Source organism: Silurus aristotelis (assembly GCF_946808225.1).
Source record: "Silurus aristotelis genome assembly, chromosome: 2".
NCBI classification, from domain to species: Eukaryota; Metazoa; Chordata; class Actinopteri; order Siluriformes; family Siluridae; genus Silurus; species Silurus aristotelis.
In genome coordinates, this window is record NC_139575.1 from 18,545,863 (window position 1) to 18,563,809 (window position 17,947).

Genomic DNA, 17,947 nt, shown 5'->3' on the forward strand with positions numbered 1-17,947 from the left:
AGACGCGCAAATAAATAAATAAATAAATAAATAAATAAAAATAAATAAAAGTGCGGCTGATTTGACGGTGTATTTTCAAACTGCGGCTGGCTTTACCGCAGTCAATACAGATTTACTGTCCTCTAAAAATAACTCAACACACTGCCGTTATTGTCAAAATAGCTGGCGACAGCAGTGAGTACACCCTAAGTGAACATGTCGAAACTGTGTCTAAAGTGTCAATATCTTATTTATTTATTTTACTCATATAACAAATACACACTTTATTAAAAAATAGCTCTAGCTTTTGGATAATTTTAGGTTAACATGAGAAAGATTTATACAGCACAGATTGTTGGCGTGTCAATTTATTTATTGTTTAATAAAATAAATTGTATACAATGTTTTTGTTTAGTTTTAGTTAGCTTTGAAAACACATATCTATATAAAAAGCTTCTATAGTAGGTAGGAATAGGAATGCCAAATATGGTAAAATGTAACCAAGAAAACTGACATTGTTGTGAATAAAACCTGGTTAAAAAAAAAAAGCTTTGTTTGGAGAAATAACATTTAAAAAATAGCTGCGATTAGTGTTTACTTTTGTACACAGACTTTGGCCACCGAATATCAACTATGCAGTTCATAATGAGGCTCACGAAGTCATAATTTAATACGCGTTCATTTGCACTTTTATTTTGAAATACTAAGAGGGTGAATCTTGCAGCCACACAGTGTTGTCAATATTGTTGCGCGCTTCACCTCCGATCATGGGCACTAGTAAGCGAATCGAGTGCATATTTTTCAGTGAATTTCATCCGACTCTCGGGCCGAAAATCACCTATCAGGTGAGGAGATCATGCAGCAGCCTTCTGAGTGCGTGTACTAACAACAGTGTCATCAGTGTGGTGTCTGGTAAACAGGTTTCTGCCAAATGTTGTGCATCCACACCAGGTGCTCCTGCTGAGTGTTTTTACAGTTAAAATTGTGTTTTTCTCTCACTTGTTATTTCTAATGCAGGTTCCTGAAGAGTATATTTCAAGGGAATTGTTTGATACAGTGCAGGTATACATCATCACCAAACCAGAACTACAGAACAAACTCATTACAGTGTATGTATTCAGCTTTTCACCTTTCTTGGTTGTTTTCTAACATACAGCATCTAAACTATCTGTCTGTCTGTCTGTCTGTCTGTGGTGTGTGTGTGTGTGTGTGGTGTGTGTGTGTGTGTGTGTGTGTGTGTGTGTGTGAGAATAAAACTAAATAATTGTAACATAAAAATAATTTATGTATATACATATATTTTCATATATTTTATATAGTTTATACTTATTATTGATCTACCTTTTTTGTTTTGTTTTATTTTTATCCTTAAATCTATTTATTTTTATGCTTAAATGCTGGACAGAATGAAATGTGCAAAATGTCAGTGATTGTGTGAGCGTGTAAAGTGAGCGTGAATAATGGGATATGCATATAAGTTGCTATTAACATCTGTTACATAGGGGTGAGTGATTGTACAGTGCAATGGCATATGGTAGGAATGATTTCTTGATCCGTTCTTTGTGACGGCAAAGCTGAATCCGTCTGTTGGAGAATGACCGCCGCTGCCTCTGTATGGGATCATGTAGTGGGTGGGAGGGATTTTCCATGATTGACAGAAGTTTGTTCTGTCTCCAATCTGTCCAGTTTGTATAGCAGTATAGATTTACTGTCTTTTAAAAAGAACTTAACTGGCAACAAAAGTGAGAAAATGTGTCAACAAAGTGTCAATATTTTGTGTGAGCATCATTTGTTAACTTGCACTGCCTTAATCCTCCTGAGCATGGAATTCACCTGCACAGGTTGTTGCTGGGATTCTGCAACCTCCAATGCAATGCTGGCAGCACGTATGCTTCAGATTTTTAAAGCAGCTTCTGCATTTGATGCACAACACGAGGATTCAACTTCTTTAATTGACCCTTGCGAGGTCTGTTCCGAGTGGAACCCATCTTGGAGAAGCTCTGTATAAACCTGACCACTGTCCTGTAACTCAGTTCCAGGGTGTTCAGCTCAAGCCATCTCTGTGGAGAGCAACAATTCTTATTATTAAATCCTCAGAGTTCTTTGTAATGAGGTGCCATGTTGAACTTCCAGTGGTCAGTATGAGAGAATTGTACTCAAAGCACTAAATTTTAACTGCTCTAATACAAGATACACACATTTGTATTGTTCTGTCAATCAGACAAAAACATGAACATGATGAATAGGAAATGTGGCTTTGCATGGTTACATAACGTACAGCTGTTATCACTTAGGATGTACTCACTTTTGTTGTCAAATATTTGGCTGTATGTTGAGTTATATTGGAGAGTAAATCTGTACTGCTGTACAAGCTGCACATTGACTACTCTAAAATATGTCAGAGTTTCATTTCTATAGTATTGTCCCTTCAGAAGATATTATGGTAATAAATAAAATGGTTGCTGAAATATAAGGGGTGTACTCACTTTTGTGAGATACTGTGTGTGTATATGTACATTTCACATACACACACACAGAAATTCTTCCTCATACAATTGCTTGATTACAGTTGTTCAGGTGAAGGATGGCACAACTAGTTATTATGTTTAGAGGCAATTACTTTTTCACTTAAGGCTGGACAGGTCTGGACAGCTTTTTTCCCCTTATAAATGATCAGCAAAGTTGTCTATTATAAAATAATCGCACATCCTGTAGCATTTTATTCCTTTCATATCATAGCAATCCTTTAACTACTGCACATTTCGGTTTAAGAACAGTTCCCTGTATTTGTTTCCAGCTACATACTCGACAACGTCCATAAAAAAAAATCTTGTTCCTGTTATCGCTTGTTCAATAGCAGCTGTCATTCTTCTCTTTTCTCTTTAATAAGTTAAACTGCAGCTCGTCATTGCAAAGATAAACAGGAAAACACAAAGTTTGCAGACTGATGACTTTTCCATGACCTGCAACTCACAGCTGGACACTGGACGCTCCGTCTAAAACTGCTAAATCAAAACATTTTATAGCTGCACATATTTTTCATAGTAATTTTTATAGCAACTGTTTGCCACACAAGTCCCATGGCATGTTGTTCCAATGAACATGATAATAGATTAGCAAAAGCAGCTGGAACTACTGTCATGCTGTATCAAGCATTCAGACAGTGCTAGAAATCCCTTCTTTTGACTCTCCTAGGACTGCAATGGATAAGAAGCTTATTGGATGTCCAGTGTGCATCGAACATAAAAAATACAGCCGCAACGCCTTGCTTTTCAACCTGGGTCTCGTGTGCGATGCCCAGACGAAGACGTGTGCCCTTGAACCCATAGTCAAGAAGCTCTCGCAGTACCTCACAACTCTGGAGGTGAAGTTTCATTTGAATCCAGCAGATGGTTAAAGCTTTAATGCAGTGAAGTTGAATCGAATTGTGAGTTAACAGTGTGTTATTAACACGTTCTCTTTATTAGCTGGAGAGTGGCTTTATTTCCAATGAGGAGAGTAAACAGAAGCTATTGCCCATCATGTCTACATTACTTGAGGAGCTCAACGCAACAGGAGCCTGTACTCTTCCTATAGGTTAGTGTATGACACTCTGTTTTATATACACCCTCCTTTATTAGGCATACATGACGTGTGAAAGTCACGGTTTATGCTTGAATAATCTATCTTGTACGGCTGTTGCTTTTCTCAAAGCTAGAAGCGGGTCACTGGTCCTTAAAAAACTAAATACCTCAAAAAATCTCTCTGACATTTTTATGTTTATTCATTGTTTTAGCGTCTCACTGTATGTCTTCTTGTTTGTCGAGTGTTCTTGTTTCCACCATTTTTCAACAAAAAATTGAAAAAAATAAAGTAGTACATAAATGCAAATCACTTAAAAATAAATATATATATATATTGACACAGATGAGTCCAATACAATTCACTTGAAGCTGATCGAGCAGAGGAAAGATCCCATCATCGTTCAGGAGTACGATGTCCCGGTTTTCACTCAAACCAAAGAGCGCTATATCAAGTCTCAGTGGGACCTCACCACACAGCAGGTCTGCATTTCTTTTTTCTAATTTTCATAAGCACTTGAACAGGAAACAGGCATGTAACGCCAAATGTTAGGGTGATAAAACACAAGCGAAACTTGAATGGACTGATCTGCTACATGATAACAATAACAGTCATTTGTATAACTGAAAGTAGGCGATTAAATCAACTGCATGAGGGACTATAGATGATTAGGACGCCACCACTGCTGTGGCACCTGGTGTAATATTGATAGCGTTGCTATTATTTCACATAATTTTTCTGTAGATTTTGGCCTACATCGATGGATATCGACACATACAAAAGATTTCTGCTGAGGCAGATGTTGAGTTGAACTTGGTCCGAATCGCAATCCAGAACTTACTGTGAGTTCATCCATTTTTTCATAAGCAACACAAAATATGCATATTCTCTTCTTCTGCTTCTTTCGGCTTCTCCCATTAGGGGTCGCCACAGCGGATTTTCTGTCTCTATACCCCCTGTCCTCTACATCTGCCTCTTTCACACCAACTACCTGCATGTCTTCCCTCACCACATCCATAAACCTCCTCCTTGGTCTTCCTCTTTTCCTCCTTCCTGGCAGCTCCATCCTCAGCATTCTCCTACTAATATACCCCATAACCCTCCTCTGCACATGTCCAAACCATCTCAAAATAGGCATATTATACATTTCTAATATTAATACCCTGAATACTTTATTTCACAGGTATTATGGAGTTGTAACACTAGTCTCAATATTTCAGGTGTGTGCCACTCATTTAAAAAATAATAAAATAAAAATTAGATCATATTAATCTTTTGAAATGTTTTTCATGCTGACTATTATCTATGATTTTTCCTAGTATTCCAATGTCTACTGCCCAACACCAAAAGTCCAGAGCCTGATAGATGACAAAGTTATTCAGGAGGAATGTCTTCATTATGTCAATAAACCTGGTAAGCAGAGAAGTGTATAAAAATGTGTGTGTAAATGTGCCAGGGATTCGTTGCTTTCAAAAAATAAAAGTAATATATTTGTAATATATTTTGAGCATATAATTGATAGGACAACGGTAGAAGATTCTCCTGAATAGCAAAACACATTCATAGTCTGCATATCTGGACCTCAGTATTTTCTTTCCCAGTTGTGATGTTAATTATTTGTGTATTTTTATTTTTACTTGACATATCTTTAAATCCATTTATCATTGCTGCATTGTTGACAGGTTTTTGTGTGCACTGTGATGTGCTAGTTTGTTATGGTCAATTCAATCTTCCCTACAGTTATACTCTTTTGCTCTTTTACATTACAGCTCCTGCATATTTCTTTACTGTACAGAGCCTTTATATTTATTTATTTATTGTACATCAACAGCTTCTGCACTTTTCTTTCTTCTATGGCCTTTATTATCTTTTCCTGTATGTATATTTACATATTTATCTGCACTTGTCAGTTTGCACCACGCTACTGCTTGCACTTCTGGTAGATGCTAAACTGCATTTTGTTGCTGTGAACCTGTACAATGTCATGACAATGAGGTTTTATCTATCTATCCTATGCTAAATGTGCTGATAATGCAAAATGAGTCAGGAGTTCAAGTGTAGAGTTTGTTCAATTTGCTGGAAATACTTTCTAGTGTTTGTATCAGGATTTGTTAGTGGCTTAAAAAATCGTTTTCTAATGAAAATATGAATTCTTTATAAGTATTAATACATGTGTGTAATGTGGCACTTCAGGACAGCGACCCAGCGTCCGAGATGTTTTTCAGCTTTATAGTGGCTTGACTCCAGGAACTACAGTGCGAGACCTGTGTTCCCGCTATGCTCAGCAATTACAAAGAGTAGATGAGAGGTGAGTGTGAGTGAGGTATTTCATTTCTTACTTTTTTGAGCACAATCATGATTATGGGATCAGAATGGATTAAAATGTCTTTGTTGAATTAATGTTGATTTAAAATTTCATCCTTTTGTTGCATATATGTATTATTATAGTATAATTATTTTATACAGTATATTCTAAATATTTATTTGTAAACCGCTAATAATGATTGATTTATTTGAATCTTGAAACATTCACTCTATGGACAAAGGCTTGTGGACACCTGACTGTAATATTTGTATGTGCTTTTTGAACATCCCATATCACATTCTTGCTCTCAAACTGATGCTATATTAACCTCCCACTTATGTAGGGTGAGGAAGCCTGGGGTGCAGTCAGCATTTCAGTTCATCCCGAAGCTGTTTAGTAGGGTTGAAGTCAGAGCACATGTTTTAGATCTGCTTTTCGAACATCCCATTTAGTTCCCATTTGCTGTTATAATAATCTCAACTCTTCTAGGCAGATGTTTCACTAGATTTTGGACTGTATGGAAATTTGTGTTCAAAGTCAGGTACTGATGTAGGGTAAAGAGGCCTGGGGTGCGGTCAGCGTTCCAATTCACCCCAAACTTCAGTAAGGTTGAAATCAGAAATTTATAGCAGGCCACTCAAGATCTTCCACTCCAAACCATGTAAACCGTATGTTCGTGGAGTTCACATTGTGCGAGAGGGACACTGTAATGCTGGAACAGATTTTGGTCTTCTAGTTCAAATGAAGGAATTTTAACGTTACCACATTAAAAAAAACATCCTATACAACTGTGTGCCTCCAACGTTTGTCCATATAATGTATTTAATTGTGCTTTAGCATAGTTCTTGTCCATTCATGAATGCGTGACCCTTTTTGCATTGTAGAAAGCTGATCCAGTTTGGTTTAATGAAGGGCCTGATTCGGAGGTTGCAAAAATATCCTGTTAAAGTTGTTCGAGATGAGCGAAGTCGTCCTCCAAAACTTTACACTGGTTGCCACAGTTATGATGAGATCTGCTGCAAAACTGGCAAGTGCCCCATTCTGTTTTCTGTATAAAATGCATTAGGTTTGAAAAGATTTTTAAACAACTGGCCTTTACCTTTTGTCTGTGTTTGCAGGAATGAGCTACAAAGAGCTGGATGAGCGATTAGAAAATGACCCCAATATTATCATCTGCTGGAAGTGATGTGTTTATTAAGACTTTGTGGATTCTTTTATCTGATCAAGAAAACCAGCACAGTCGAGCTGTAAAATGCAGTCGCTGGGACTGCAGTCTTGGACACATAAAAGATTTGTTAAGTGGCTCAATGACACCCAGGGCCTCAACCAAAATCCAAGAACATATACATTCTCCAGAAATTCTCCAGCTCCAGAAATATCGACACACTTGTAAGGGGGAAAGTATTTGCAATTAATTTGATTATATGACACTGGAACATGAGTGCAATCTAACATTTAATCTAATAGTGTTTGAGAAAACTACAACGATTGGTACCTGTAGAGCTTATTTCTAAAGCTTAATCAATTGTTTAGGAACAAAATGTTTTTGTCTATCGCCTTCATTTTATTGTATCTACAATACGTAGATAATGTATTTACTGTCTTATATATTTATATATATTACACATTCCTATCTTTCTATTTCTTTTTTTTCTTTTTTTATCTTCTTGCTTGGATTAGATGGAAATCATTGCACTCATTGTCACCCTTGAAGAGAAAGTAAATTTTTGGTCTCCCCTAAAAGAATGAGATTGCAAAAAAAAAAAAAATAATTCATCCTATTCCCAGGTATGTTACATTTTTGGGTGCATCTTGACCAAAACCATGACCTTGAAAAAGGCAACTTGGTTTTGTGCTAAAGTATTATATAAAGCTACTTCAAGAGTATTATGTTTTAATGGCTGCTGAAATGTGTTGTATTTCAGCACTTGCATATTGAAATTGTGTGAACTCCACAAGACTCCACAAGTTTGATGAATAAATCTGATGATCCCTGTTTTGATCAGATCAATCAATGTGTCGTCTAAACATGTGATTCAGCGAAAGGGATAACACTGCCACAAATATGATGTCGCAAATGTACTTAGTTTGAAATAGTGGCCTAGAAATAGCGCATTCAAAATACCAAATAGTCATGATGTTGCACATTTTCTTACATTTTTTTTCAATACATTTTTCAGAATTCCAATTTTTTTCTGTTCATCTCGAGGTTGAAATGTTATTTCAGACAGGCATAAGCAGAATTTATGATGTATTTCAATTGAAAATAGGATTTTGTCATTTGTATTTGATAGGGGTTAATGAAAATGGCTTCATATTTTGTATCAAAATACTTTAGTGTTCTGTATTTTTGTATTTGTCAAATACGGTAAAATACTTTGTAAGAAGTCTATATAAAGACATCATAAAATGCGGCAGGCTGCCAGCTTTCAAAAAGGTGTCCAATGATTGACAAATAAAGAATATTAGACCTATAATAGAAGTAGCTGTTTAGTAGGATCCTGATTTTCCATACTATTGCACAGATGACTACCTGACACATAATATTATTAATTCGTTAGAAACTAGTTGCTATGAATACCGGTGCCATCAGTTTTCTTTTTATGAATGTTACCAAACACTAAATAACTAAATTAGGATACAATTATGAGACATTCACAAACTGCTAAACTTTAAACTGTTGGTTACTTTAAAACTAACCTTCATCTGGGAGATCACAGGGAAATCTATGTGAATATTTGATCTTTCAGCTGGTTGCCTATGTCAGATTTATCGCCAAAGAAAAACTGTTGCTATCAAACATTGTTTACTTAATCAGTCAGTGTAATGGTGAAGGGTAAATCAAACAGGCCAATTAATGGAAGGTTTGTGAAATGTCATGCTCCTGTAACGAGCAACGGTTACATTGGTGCCGTGACCCGCGGATGGCGTCATCACGTAGCGCAGCTTAATCGCAAGGGAAAACACTTCTGCCAAAATAGAACTAATCGATTTAAACAGGACATAAAACATATTAAACAAATTAAAGCAAATAAAACAAATAGGATGAATTATTAGTGAAATGTGTATATTTACATCGTAAATATGCATACATAAAGATTAACATCAGTCACACTCTCTTGTGAAAGTATTTAGTATTTATTTTTAAATACAGTAGTTTATCTTGATACCTGGTGTGGCTGCTTTATTTTGTAGTTTCCTTTGATACACTTAAAGTGAAGGTATTTGGTATTTTATTTGTTAATACATTTTGAGGTATCTTTGCTCAACCCCGCTCTCAGATTCGTGTAAATAAAATTTTATTTAAAAGAGTTCCGAATAAATCAATTTATATTTATTTTATGTTCGTTTTTGTGTATATTTATATGAAATGTCTTTTTTTATACGCATGGGGGAAGTGAATAAACTATGTGGGGATCTAAAGTCTGGAAAGGGGGTGGGGATAATGGTATCGTCCGTCCCTTCAAACCTGCGAATGAATAAGCGAGTCTGTTTGTACTTGTTGCCATAGTAACGAGGCATAGCCGCTAACTGGCGTAAGTAGCAGTGGCTTTGTTGCGTATTAGTGAGTAAAAGTTGATATACACACAGTTTATTCGGTATCTACGATTTTCCTTTACACAAGACATTAAGCAGCGGTGATGGACTCTCTGCTTTTGCACGGAGAGGCTGAATGCTACATCCAAGCTTTAGAAAGAGTAGCACTGCGAGACATTGGGAGTCCCAGGTGAGCTTCAGCAGCGTTGAAGGACGTGATCATTATCTTTAACTTTTCTGTCGTGTAATAGAGACCTGTTTTAGGAAATATGTCAAGAATATAAAGGTTGGATCATTTCCAGCAGATATTCTCTTACAAATGGGCTCTCAAACTTGTTTCATGAACATTATTTAAGTGTATAAACGTGTGTGTGTATGTTGCTTACAACCGTAGTTGCACAGTTAGTGAGGTTTAAATGAATTTAAATGAACAATCAAACAGGCAAATAACAGCCTAATTAAAAATATAAACGCTTGTGGGTTGTAAATTGCACCACTGTAACTTAACAACAACAACAACAATAATAATAATAATAATAATAATAATAATAATAATAATAATAATAATAATAACAGATCTGCTGGCTATGTTATGACCCAGGCTGTGCCCTGACCCATAAAAAAACCCATAGAATTAACATTGTTCTAAGCAAGTACAGCTATGACATTTTACTTCTATGAATTTCCAGATTTATGATCAAATATTGTATAGTTGCTGTCATTGGTAGAACTGTTCTTATGCGTTAATAATAGTTTTAGACACACACCTAATATTTTAAGAAATGTGAGAAAATGCTAAGTTTAACTAAAATAACTAACTGGAGTGTTGGTAAAAAAGAATTTCAGAAATAAAGTTAGACAGTATATTAACAATGGAGGAGTATATCACTATAAAGTGATTTAATTACAGTAATAAAGACTTCAAACAATTGTTTGGCTCACCACGATATGCTTGTTTTCATGTATATTTCTTTTATGGAACTGGAAAGCCAGATTTAAGATTGAAGACTAAACACTAAAATGTCTAAAAACACACAACTTCTAATGATCAGCTTGAAACAGGATCATATTCTGCTATATATCTACTTATATTTCAAACATATTCTATTCAACAGATGGTTTCGGCAGCATGATTACATCGAGAAACTCAACATGCAAGCTATTCTTCAGGCCAGCGCTAATCAAGAAGAGTTTATCAAAGACCTTTTTGTGTCGCATGGAAAGGTAATGCAAGTGAAGTGGATCTTGTGGAGTAATATATAATATGAATGTCAATTTTATATGAAAGATTATGTGGGGAATATGTTCTGTGCAGGTTCCAACACTGGTTCATGGAATGATACTTATTGAAGTCTGGAAGCAGAAAGTGTTCCCTGTCCTCTGCAAGCTTCAGGACTTTACACCAAAGAGTACCTTTCCACTGTACATGGTGGTATGTGAACAATTGGAAACTTTTGAAATTATTATTTCACATTAAAATGAATAATTCAATTTGATATATATTTTTTCCTATAAGATTCACCATGAAGCTACAATCATAAATCTGTTGGAGACAATCTTATACCATAAAGTAAGCACTTTTTTTTTTCCTTTTACCTGAATTTAATTTCTTTAAATATTTTCCAGCCCCATCTATTCACTAGACTAGCTGATCCCTGATAGAAGCTGATGTTTAAATAAATAAATAATTTCACATAGAATTGTGTAATATATTTAAAGCATTTTATATTTAAATACATATTTACTATATTTAAAGAACTCCTTTTTCGCCATAAAAGTCACATAAATATAGTTTAAATAAATAGTCCACACAACATTTTTCATATCTCGTTTTAATGAGAGATTAAGTCGTGTAATTATTAAGACATTGCATATGTTCTCACATATGTTCAAAGTGAAGTAGTTGTGAAGCTGTGAATGTTAAGGTTTGCGATGTTGCAGGAATTATGTGAGGCAGCAGATGATGCTGTAGTGGACCTTCTCGATTATTGCTTTCGTAAACTGACTCTGCTGGCAGGGTGCAGTGCAAGGAGAGAGATCCCCACTGAAGAGAGAACCTCACATGTTGAGGTCTCCAACATCAACTCTATACAGGTAAAGAAGCAAAGTAGGGTTATAAAACAAATCATTTACATTTTGTATTAATTTTATCCATGATCATACACAACTTGGTTGATTGGATTGTAGCTGATAATTAATTAATTGTACATTAGTTTGAACTGTACATTACAATAATCTGTGACTAGGAACTTTTGAAATATGGTAAATGCGACACTGCAAAATGTATATCTTAGCAAGTTAAGATATCTTTAATATAGACATAATGATCAAGTGTTTTCTATTTAAAGATTACAAGAAACCAAATATAAGCTTTTTAAGACATTTTTAATGGTTACATTTAAAATTTTCTTTTTCTGTTGGCAGATTTTGCTAATTTTATGTATTCAATCTGGAAACAAAGAAGCAAAATCTGTCAATAGAAGAAAATGTATAATATAGTATAGACATATAGAAAATGTAATTAAATAATCCAGAAATATACTTTTTTTTTCCCACTGGACACTTAAAAAATGTGAACTGAATTCTATTAACTCTCAAGTGCTTTCTATTTCAATGTTTATCTGTTACAGGATTTGCAAAATCAAAGCACAATGTTAGAATTTGAGATCTCTCTCAAGGCCCTTTCTGTGCTACGCTACATTACGGATCATGTAGAGAGGTGTGGGAAACATTTATTGCTTTTAGGCCTGTTAAGAATGATATATAACAGAATTTCTCATATCTTAGCGCTGAAATATATTTATTGATGATGCTTCTTATTATTTTGCTCAACACAGTTTGAGTCTGAGTGTTCTCACAAGGATGCTGAATACTTATAACCTGCCCTGTGTGTTGGTTCAATTAGTGGAGAATTCACCCTGGAGCCGTACATCTGGAGGTCAGTAACACTAAAGTAGGATTTTTTACTTTAACAGTAAATGTATATGCACAGATCATCTCATTATAGATTATTGATAAATTATAATAATAATAATAATTATTATTATTATTATTATTATTAATAAGAAGAAGAATTGATAGAGTTTTGCTTAATAAGAGCACACTTTTATAATTGAATGTTTCAAGTTATCTAATTATTTTTTGCCATCATCAAGGTTTGTATTAAATCCAATTCATTTAGATGAAAACATCAGTGCCAAAAAAGTATTTGCCCCCTCCTAATATAATTTATTTTGTCACTTTTATAAAACTTAATGGATTCATACAAAATTTACCAAGACAAGGCCAAAAAATTTTTAAAGCTTCATTTAATTTATTGAAGGAAAAACGTTATATAACATCTGTAATCACTTGTGACTCCTTACCTAGCCCCTAGGCCCTAACTGGTTATGCCACTTTAACAGCTTCAATCAAGGACTAAAGATTAGTCTTTCACAATGCCTGTTAAGATGCCTGTTAAAGATACTGCCACAATATCTAAATGGGGTTCAGGTTTAAGTTTTTTTTTTTTTTTTTTTTTTTTTTAGCTATTTGTCTCTGATTTCTTGCTGCACAACTCAGTTGTGAGTGAGCTTCAGACTGAATACCAGCCATGACTGTTGGTATAATGTTCCTTTTGTAAACTACATTTAATGACTCGTTGTTCAAAAGGTTCCACTTTCAGCTTTACAGAATGTTATCTCATAAAGCATGAAAGCTTGGGGATCATGAGAGTGGTTTATTTCTGTCAAATGGGCGACATGCCTTTTATCATGTCTTGCAGCTCTGATCTATTTTACCCAGTCTCTTTCTAGGGGCTGGATTTATAAATGCTGATTTATCCGTGACAAACTAAGCCTGCTGTTCCTTAGATGTTTTTTTGTGACTTCCAAGGATGAGTACTGATGCACTCTTGGAGGAATCTTTTAGTTCAGTCACTTCTGGCAAAATTCACCACTGCTCCACATTCTCTCTATTTGGAGAAAAGGGCTCTCACTATGGCTCACTGGAGTCCAAGAACCTGAGAAATGCCACTTTGAAACCCATTCCAGGCTGATATATTATTTGTTTATCATCTTTTCCAAAAATGTATTTAGTTTTCAGCATAGTGTCAAGCTTTTAGTCTAATTTACAATGCTAGAATTGTTCTTTTTAAGATATTTAGTTTCAGTAGAGATATTAGCCTTGGTGTGTCTAGTCTGATTCAACGCAATTCATCAATTCCATTTTTTACTTAATTGCTTGAGCATTTTAGTGAGCTAGTCCTTTCTTATGTTACAGGGCAAGTTAGTGTTGGATAACTGTTGCTGAAAGTTGGATAACTGTTGCTGCTAAATGCCAGAAATGTAACATCTCTCGAGTTTGACTTGTGCCTAGTGCCAACTCCTCTACTTTGTATTTCAGAGTTTAGAGTTGATCCTTCTTCCTGAAAAAACTAACATTCTGACTGTTCTTGTTCCTGAAGTTTTTTCTTCCTCATGGTCTTTGCAGCTATGTCTGTTGCTCATATCACTGTACTCCTTTAGCCTTGCAAGGCCTATTTCACACATCGCTATCAGCATTGTTTTGCAGTTAGAGCAAGGCTCTGTCTGTTCTTGTCAAAAATACACATACCCTAAACACTTTGAGCTATGATCATGTCTGTCATCCAACTACATCTGGGCATGGCAAAAGAAGCAAATCATATCCTGCCACTAAATATAAAAGTTTGGAAAAGTAGCAAAAATTCAAAATTGTGAAACATGTTAGGAATTCATGCAAGTAGTTATGGTCTATACAGTCACAGAAACAGTGTTGCTTCATTTTCTAATTACATAGTTAAACAGGGCAGTAATGGCAAACTGTCAAACACAAACATTTAACACTAACAAATCTTATGAATCTACTTCCTCAACATCCTCAACTATAACGCATATGAACTCAGCAGCTTTTAATTTTAGCTAACCACAACTTTACCTGTTTCCAATGAAAATGCACAGGTGGTTTGGAATGTCCTAGATTATCATGCACTATCCCACAAAACATCCACCACAGCTACATTACAGTGGATGATTTTGCTTTGTCTCCCTCTGTAGGAATTATGCAGAAGTATGAGTGTGGGAAGTGGAGAGAGATTTCTGCAGAGGACAGGCTAAAAATGACCAAACTTGAAGGACAGGTGTGGATTGCTTTGCTGAATCTACTGCTTAAACCTGACTGCCAGAAGAAATATGATTTCAACAACGTCAACAAAAACCAGCTCCTAAAGGTACATCATAGCATTACTAAAATAGTTCTCTTAGAGTTCATATCATATACACAAGTGATAAAAACATACCATAACGTCGTCATATAATAACACATTGGAGAGGTGAAAGTCAATGTGGCCCCCTATTATCCTACTATTGTCTTTACTTTATCATCATCAGCATCCCTCAGGATGTGATGTCTTGGTGTCATTTTCATCGAGCGCCAAGTCATTGTCCAACACTGTGCATGGGTTGGCTGTATTTTATTTTTAGCACTCTTGCTCTTCTTTATCCTGTTGTCTTATTTTTTCTTCTTATTTTCTTAATAATCTGTCTTTACAGACAATTCTACAGTGGAGCATTTCATAATTACAGTGAGGAAAATAAGTATTTGAACACCCTGCTATTTTGCAAGTTCTCCCACTTAGAAATCATGGAGGGGTCTGAAATTGTCATCGTAGGTGCATGTCCACTGTGAGAGACATAATCTAAAAAATAAAATCCAGAAATCACAATGTATGATTTTTAAACTATTTATTTGTATGATACAGCTGCAAATAAGTATTTGAACACCTGTCTATCAGCTAGAATTCTGACCCTCAAAGACCTGTTAGTCTGCCTTTAAAATGTCCACCTCCACTACATTTATTATCCTAAATTAGATGCACCTGTTTGAGGTTGTTAGCTGCATAAAGACGCCTGTCCACCCCATACAATCAGTAAGAATCCAACTACTAACATGGCCAAGACCAAAGAGCTGTCCAAAGACACTAGAGACAAAATTGTACACCTCCACAAGGCTGGAAAGGGCTACGGGGAAATTGCCAAGCAGCTTGGTGAAAAAAGGTCCACTGTTGGAGCAATCATTAGAAAATGGAAGAAGCTAAACATGACTGTCAATCTCCCTCGGACTGGGGCTCCATGCAAGATCTCACCTCGTGGGGTCTCAATGATCCTAAGGAAGGTGAGAAATCAGCCCAGAACTACACGGGAGGAGCTGGTCAATGACCTGAAAAGAGCTGGGACCACCGTTTCCAAGGTTACTGTTGGTAATGCACTAAGACGTCATGGTTTGAAATCATGCATGGCACGGAAGGTTCCCCTGCTTAAACCAGCACATGTCCAGGCACGTCTTAAGTTTGCCAATGACCATTTGGATGATCCAGAGAAGTCATGGGAGAAAGTCATGTGGTCAGATGAGACCAAAATAGAACTTTTGGGTCATAATTCCACTAAACGTGTTTGAAGGAAGAAGACTGATGAGTACCATCCCAAGAACACCATCCCTACTGTGAAGCATGGGGGTGGTAGCATCATGCTTTGAGGGTGTTTTTCTGCACATGGGACAGGGCGACTGCACTGTATTAAGGAGAGGATGACCGGGGCCATGTATTGCGAGATTTTGGGGAACAACCTCCTTCCCTCAGTTAGAGCATTGAAGATGGGTCGAGGCTGGGTCTTCCAACATGACAATGACCCGAAGTACACAGCCAGGATAACCAAGGAGTGGCTCTGTAAGAAGCATATCAAGGTTCTGGCATGGCCTGGCCAGTCTCCAGACCTAAACCCAATAGAAAATCTTTGGAGGAAGCTCAAACTCCGTGTTTCTCAGTGACAGGCCAGAAACCTGACTGATCTGGAGAAGATCTGTGTGGAGGAGTGGGCCAAAATCCCTCCTGCAGTGTGTGCAAACCTGGTGAAAAACTACAGGAAACGTTTGACCTCTGTAATTGCAAACAAACAAATATTAACATTGACTTTCTCAGGTGTTCAAATTCTTATTTGCAGCTGTATCATACAAATAAATAGTTAAAAAAATCATACATTGTGATTTCTGGATTTTTTGTGTCGACATGCACCTACGATGACAATTTCAGACCCCTCCATGATTTTTAAGTGGGAGAACTTGCAAAATAGCTGGGTGTTCAAATACTTATTTTCCTTACTGTATATATAATTATTGTAATTTTTTTTCAATAAGAAACACCATGCAAACATATTTAATCAAGTTTTTTTTCACGATGATCATTGGTTCTTCTGTTGTTGGGTGTTTGTAGCTGCGTGGCTTTTTGACAGAGGTTGTCATCGATCAGCTGCCAAATCTTGCTGATCTTCAGCGTTTCCTTTGCCACTTAGCTGTTACAGACCCTGCACCTCCAAAAAAAGACCTTATCCTTGAACAGGTATTGTACTGTGTTTCAGCAGTTATGTCTGTAAATTTTACTTATTATATGACAGAGTTTATCTTTAAATTATAACTATGGTTAATACACCACACACATCTAGCTTCCTGAGATCTGGAATGAGATTGTCGCAGAGAATTCTGGGAAATGGAAGGCCATTGCCAAACACCAAGTAACAACGGTGTTCAACCCATCTGAGAGTGAGCTGAGAGAACAAGCCAACATGTAAGTCATTAGTTTAGAAATGTTTTGTGTGATGTTTTGCAAACTATTATCAGTTCAGTGTCAATATCACCTTGAAACACTATATTCATTTTGTTTGTGTGTGTGTGTGTGTGTGTGTGTGTGTGTGTGTGTGTGTGTGTGTGTGTGTGTGTGTGTGTGTGTGTGTGTGTGTGTGTGTATATCAGGCTGGCTAAGACTTATAATCTTGATGTGATGGAGTGTCTCATCCCAGACCACCCGAAGTGTGGTGCTTGTGGAGCGGTGGGGGCCAAACGCTGCTCACGCTGCCAGGGAGAGTGGTACTGCAACAGGTGTCATCAGTTTAACACATTCTGAAACAAAGAAAGATTTGTTTTAAAAGAAATAGCCTACCATGTTTTGGATTGTAGCATATTTTAAATAAGAAAAATTGTAAAAAAAAAAAACTGTACTTCAGTTCACTGTATTCAACAACGAAATGCGTTTCTTCACAGAGAATGTCAGGTGAAGCACTGGCCCAAGCACAAACCTGCATGCCAAATGATTGCCGAAGCTACCGAGAAACTACAGGAAAACCTGAACATCAAGAACTGATGCTGAACTCCTCTGCTTACTGATTTTTAAGAGGCTGAGACTTTATTTGCAGTTTCAGAGATCTGTGGAACACAAGGACTATAAATCTAATCTAATCTAATCTAATCTAATCTAAATACTATTGCATGAATGACCTAGAACTTGGGGTGTTAGGGTTTGGATGGGAATTTAGTTTATATATAGAGTGTCTTAGAGCCTGTGTATGACTGCATGCACTGCAAAAATTTGACTTTTCTAAGATCATGCTTATGAACATTAAACATTAAAAGGAATTTTATATATGGCCAACAATGTTTGCTTTGTTTGAAGATTTACAGAGCTCAAGCGGAGTTTTTTTGTACATTGTGAATTGATGCCTGGTGAACAGTTACAGTCAT

General features: G+C 36.2%; 2 protein-coding genes across 2 annotated transcripts; both read left to right on the forward strand.

The window, feature by feature from the left end:
* Positions 1–42: 42 nt before the first annotated feature.
* Positions 43–7,856, forward strand: nprl2 (NPR2 like, GATOR1 complex subunit). Its single transcript, XM_083521373.1, has 12 exons — positions 43–100; positions 331–824; positions 997–1,088; positions 3,175–3,343; positions 3,447–3,555; positions 3,886–4,022; positions 4,285–4,382; positions 4,724–4,760; positions 4,860–4,953; positions 5,734–5,848; positions 6,730–6,872; positions 6,964–7,856. The coding sequence occupies exons 2-12, from the start codon at positions 747–749 to the stop codon at positions 7,029–7,031; spliced, it is 1,140 nt and encodes a 379-aa protein (XP_083377499.1). The 5' UTR covers positions 43–100; positions 331–746; the 3' UTR covers positions 7,032–7,856.
* Positions 7,857–9,328: 1,472 nt separating this feature from the next.
* On the forward strand, positions 9,329–17,858 carry zmynd10 (zinc finger, MYND-type containing 10). Its single transcript, XM_083521281.1, has 12 exons — positions 9,329–9,572; positions 10,498–10,606; positions 10,698–10,814; positions 10,899–10,952; positions 11,324–11,476; positions 12,013–12,101; positions 12,220–12,320; positions 14,437–14,609; positions 16,647–16,772; positions 16,876–16,997; positions 17,183–17,308; positions 17,471–17,858. Exons 1-12 carry the CDS (start codon positions 9,487–9,489, stop codon positions 17,568–17,570), a joined length of 1,356 nt encoding a protein of 451 aa, XP_083377407.1. The 5' UTR covers positions 9,329–9,486; the 3' UTR covers positions 17,571–17,858.
* Positions 17,859–17,947: the final 89 nt, after the last annotated feature.

Bases quoted from the DNA above. Each gene is read 5' to 3' on its own strand.
- zmynd10 (XM_083521281.1), top strand. From the start codon at position 9,487: ATGGACTCTCTGCTTTTGCACGGAGAGGCTGAATGCTACATCCAAGCT. The intron at 14,610-16,646 runs GTACATCATAGC...GGGTGTTTGTAG, and splicing joins ACAAAAACCAGCTCCTAAAG to CTGCGTGGCTTTTTGACAGA. The intron at 16,998-17,182 runs GTAAGTCATTAG...TGTGTATATCAG, and splicing joins CTGAGAGAACAAGCCAACAT to GCTGGCTAAGACTTATAATC.
- nprl2 (XM_083521373.1), top strand. From the start codon at position 747: ATGGGCACTAGTAAGCGAATCGAGTGCATATTTTTCAGTGAATTTCAT. The intron at 825-996 runs GTGAGGAGATCA...TTTCTAATGCAG, and splicing joins GGCCGAAAATCACCTATCAG to GTTCCTGAAGAGTATATTTC. The intron at 1,089-3,174 runs GTATGTATTCAG...TGACTCTCCTAG, and splicing joins CAGAACAAACTCATTACAGT to GACTGCAATGGATAAGAAGC.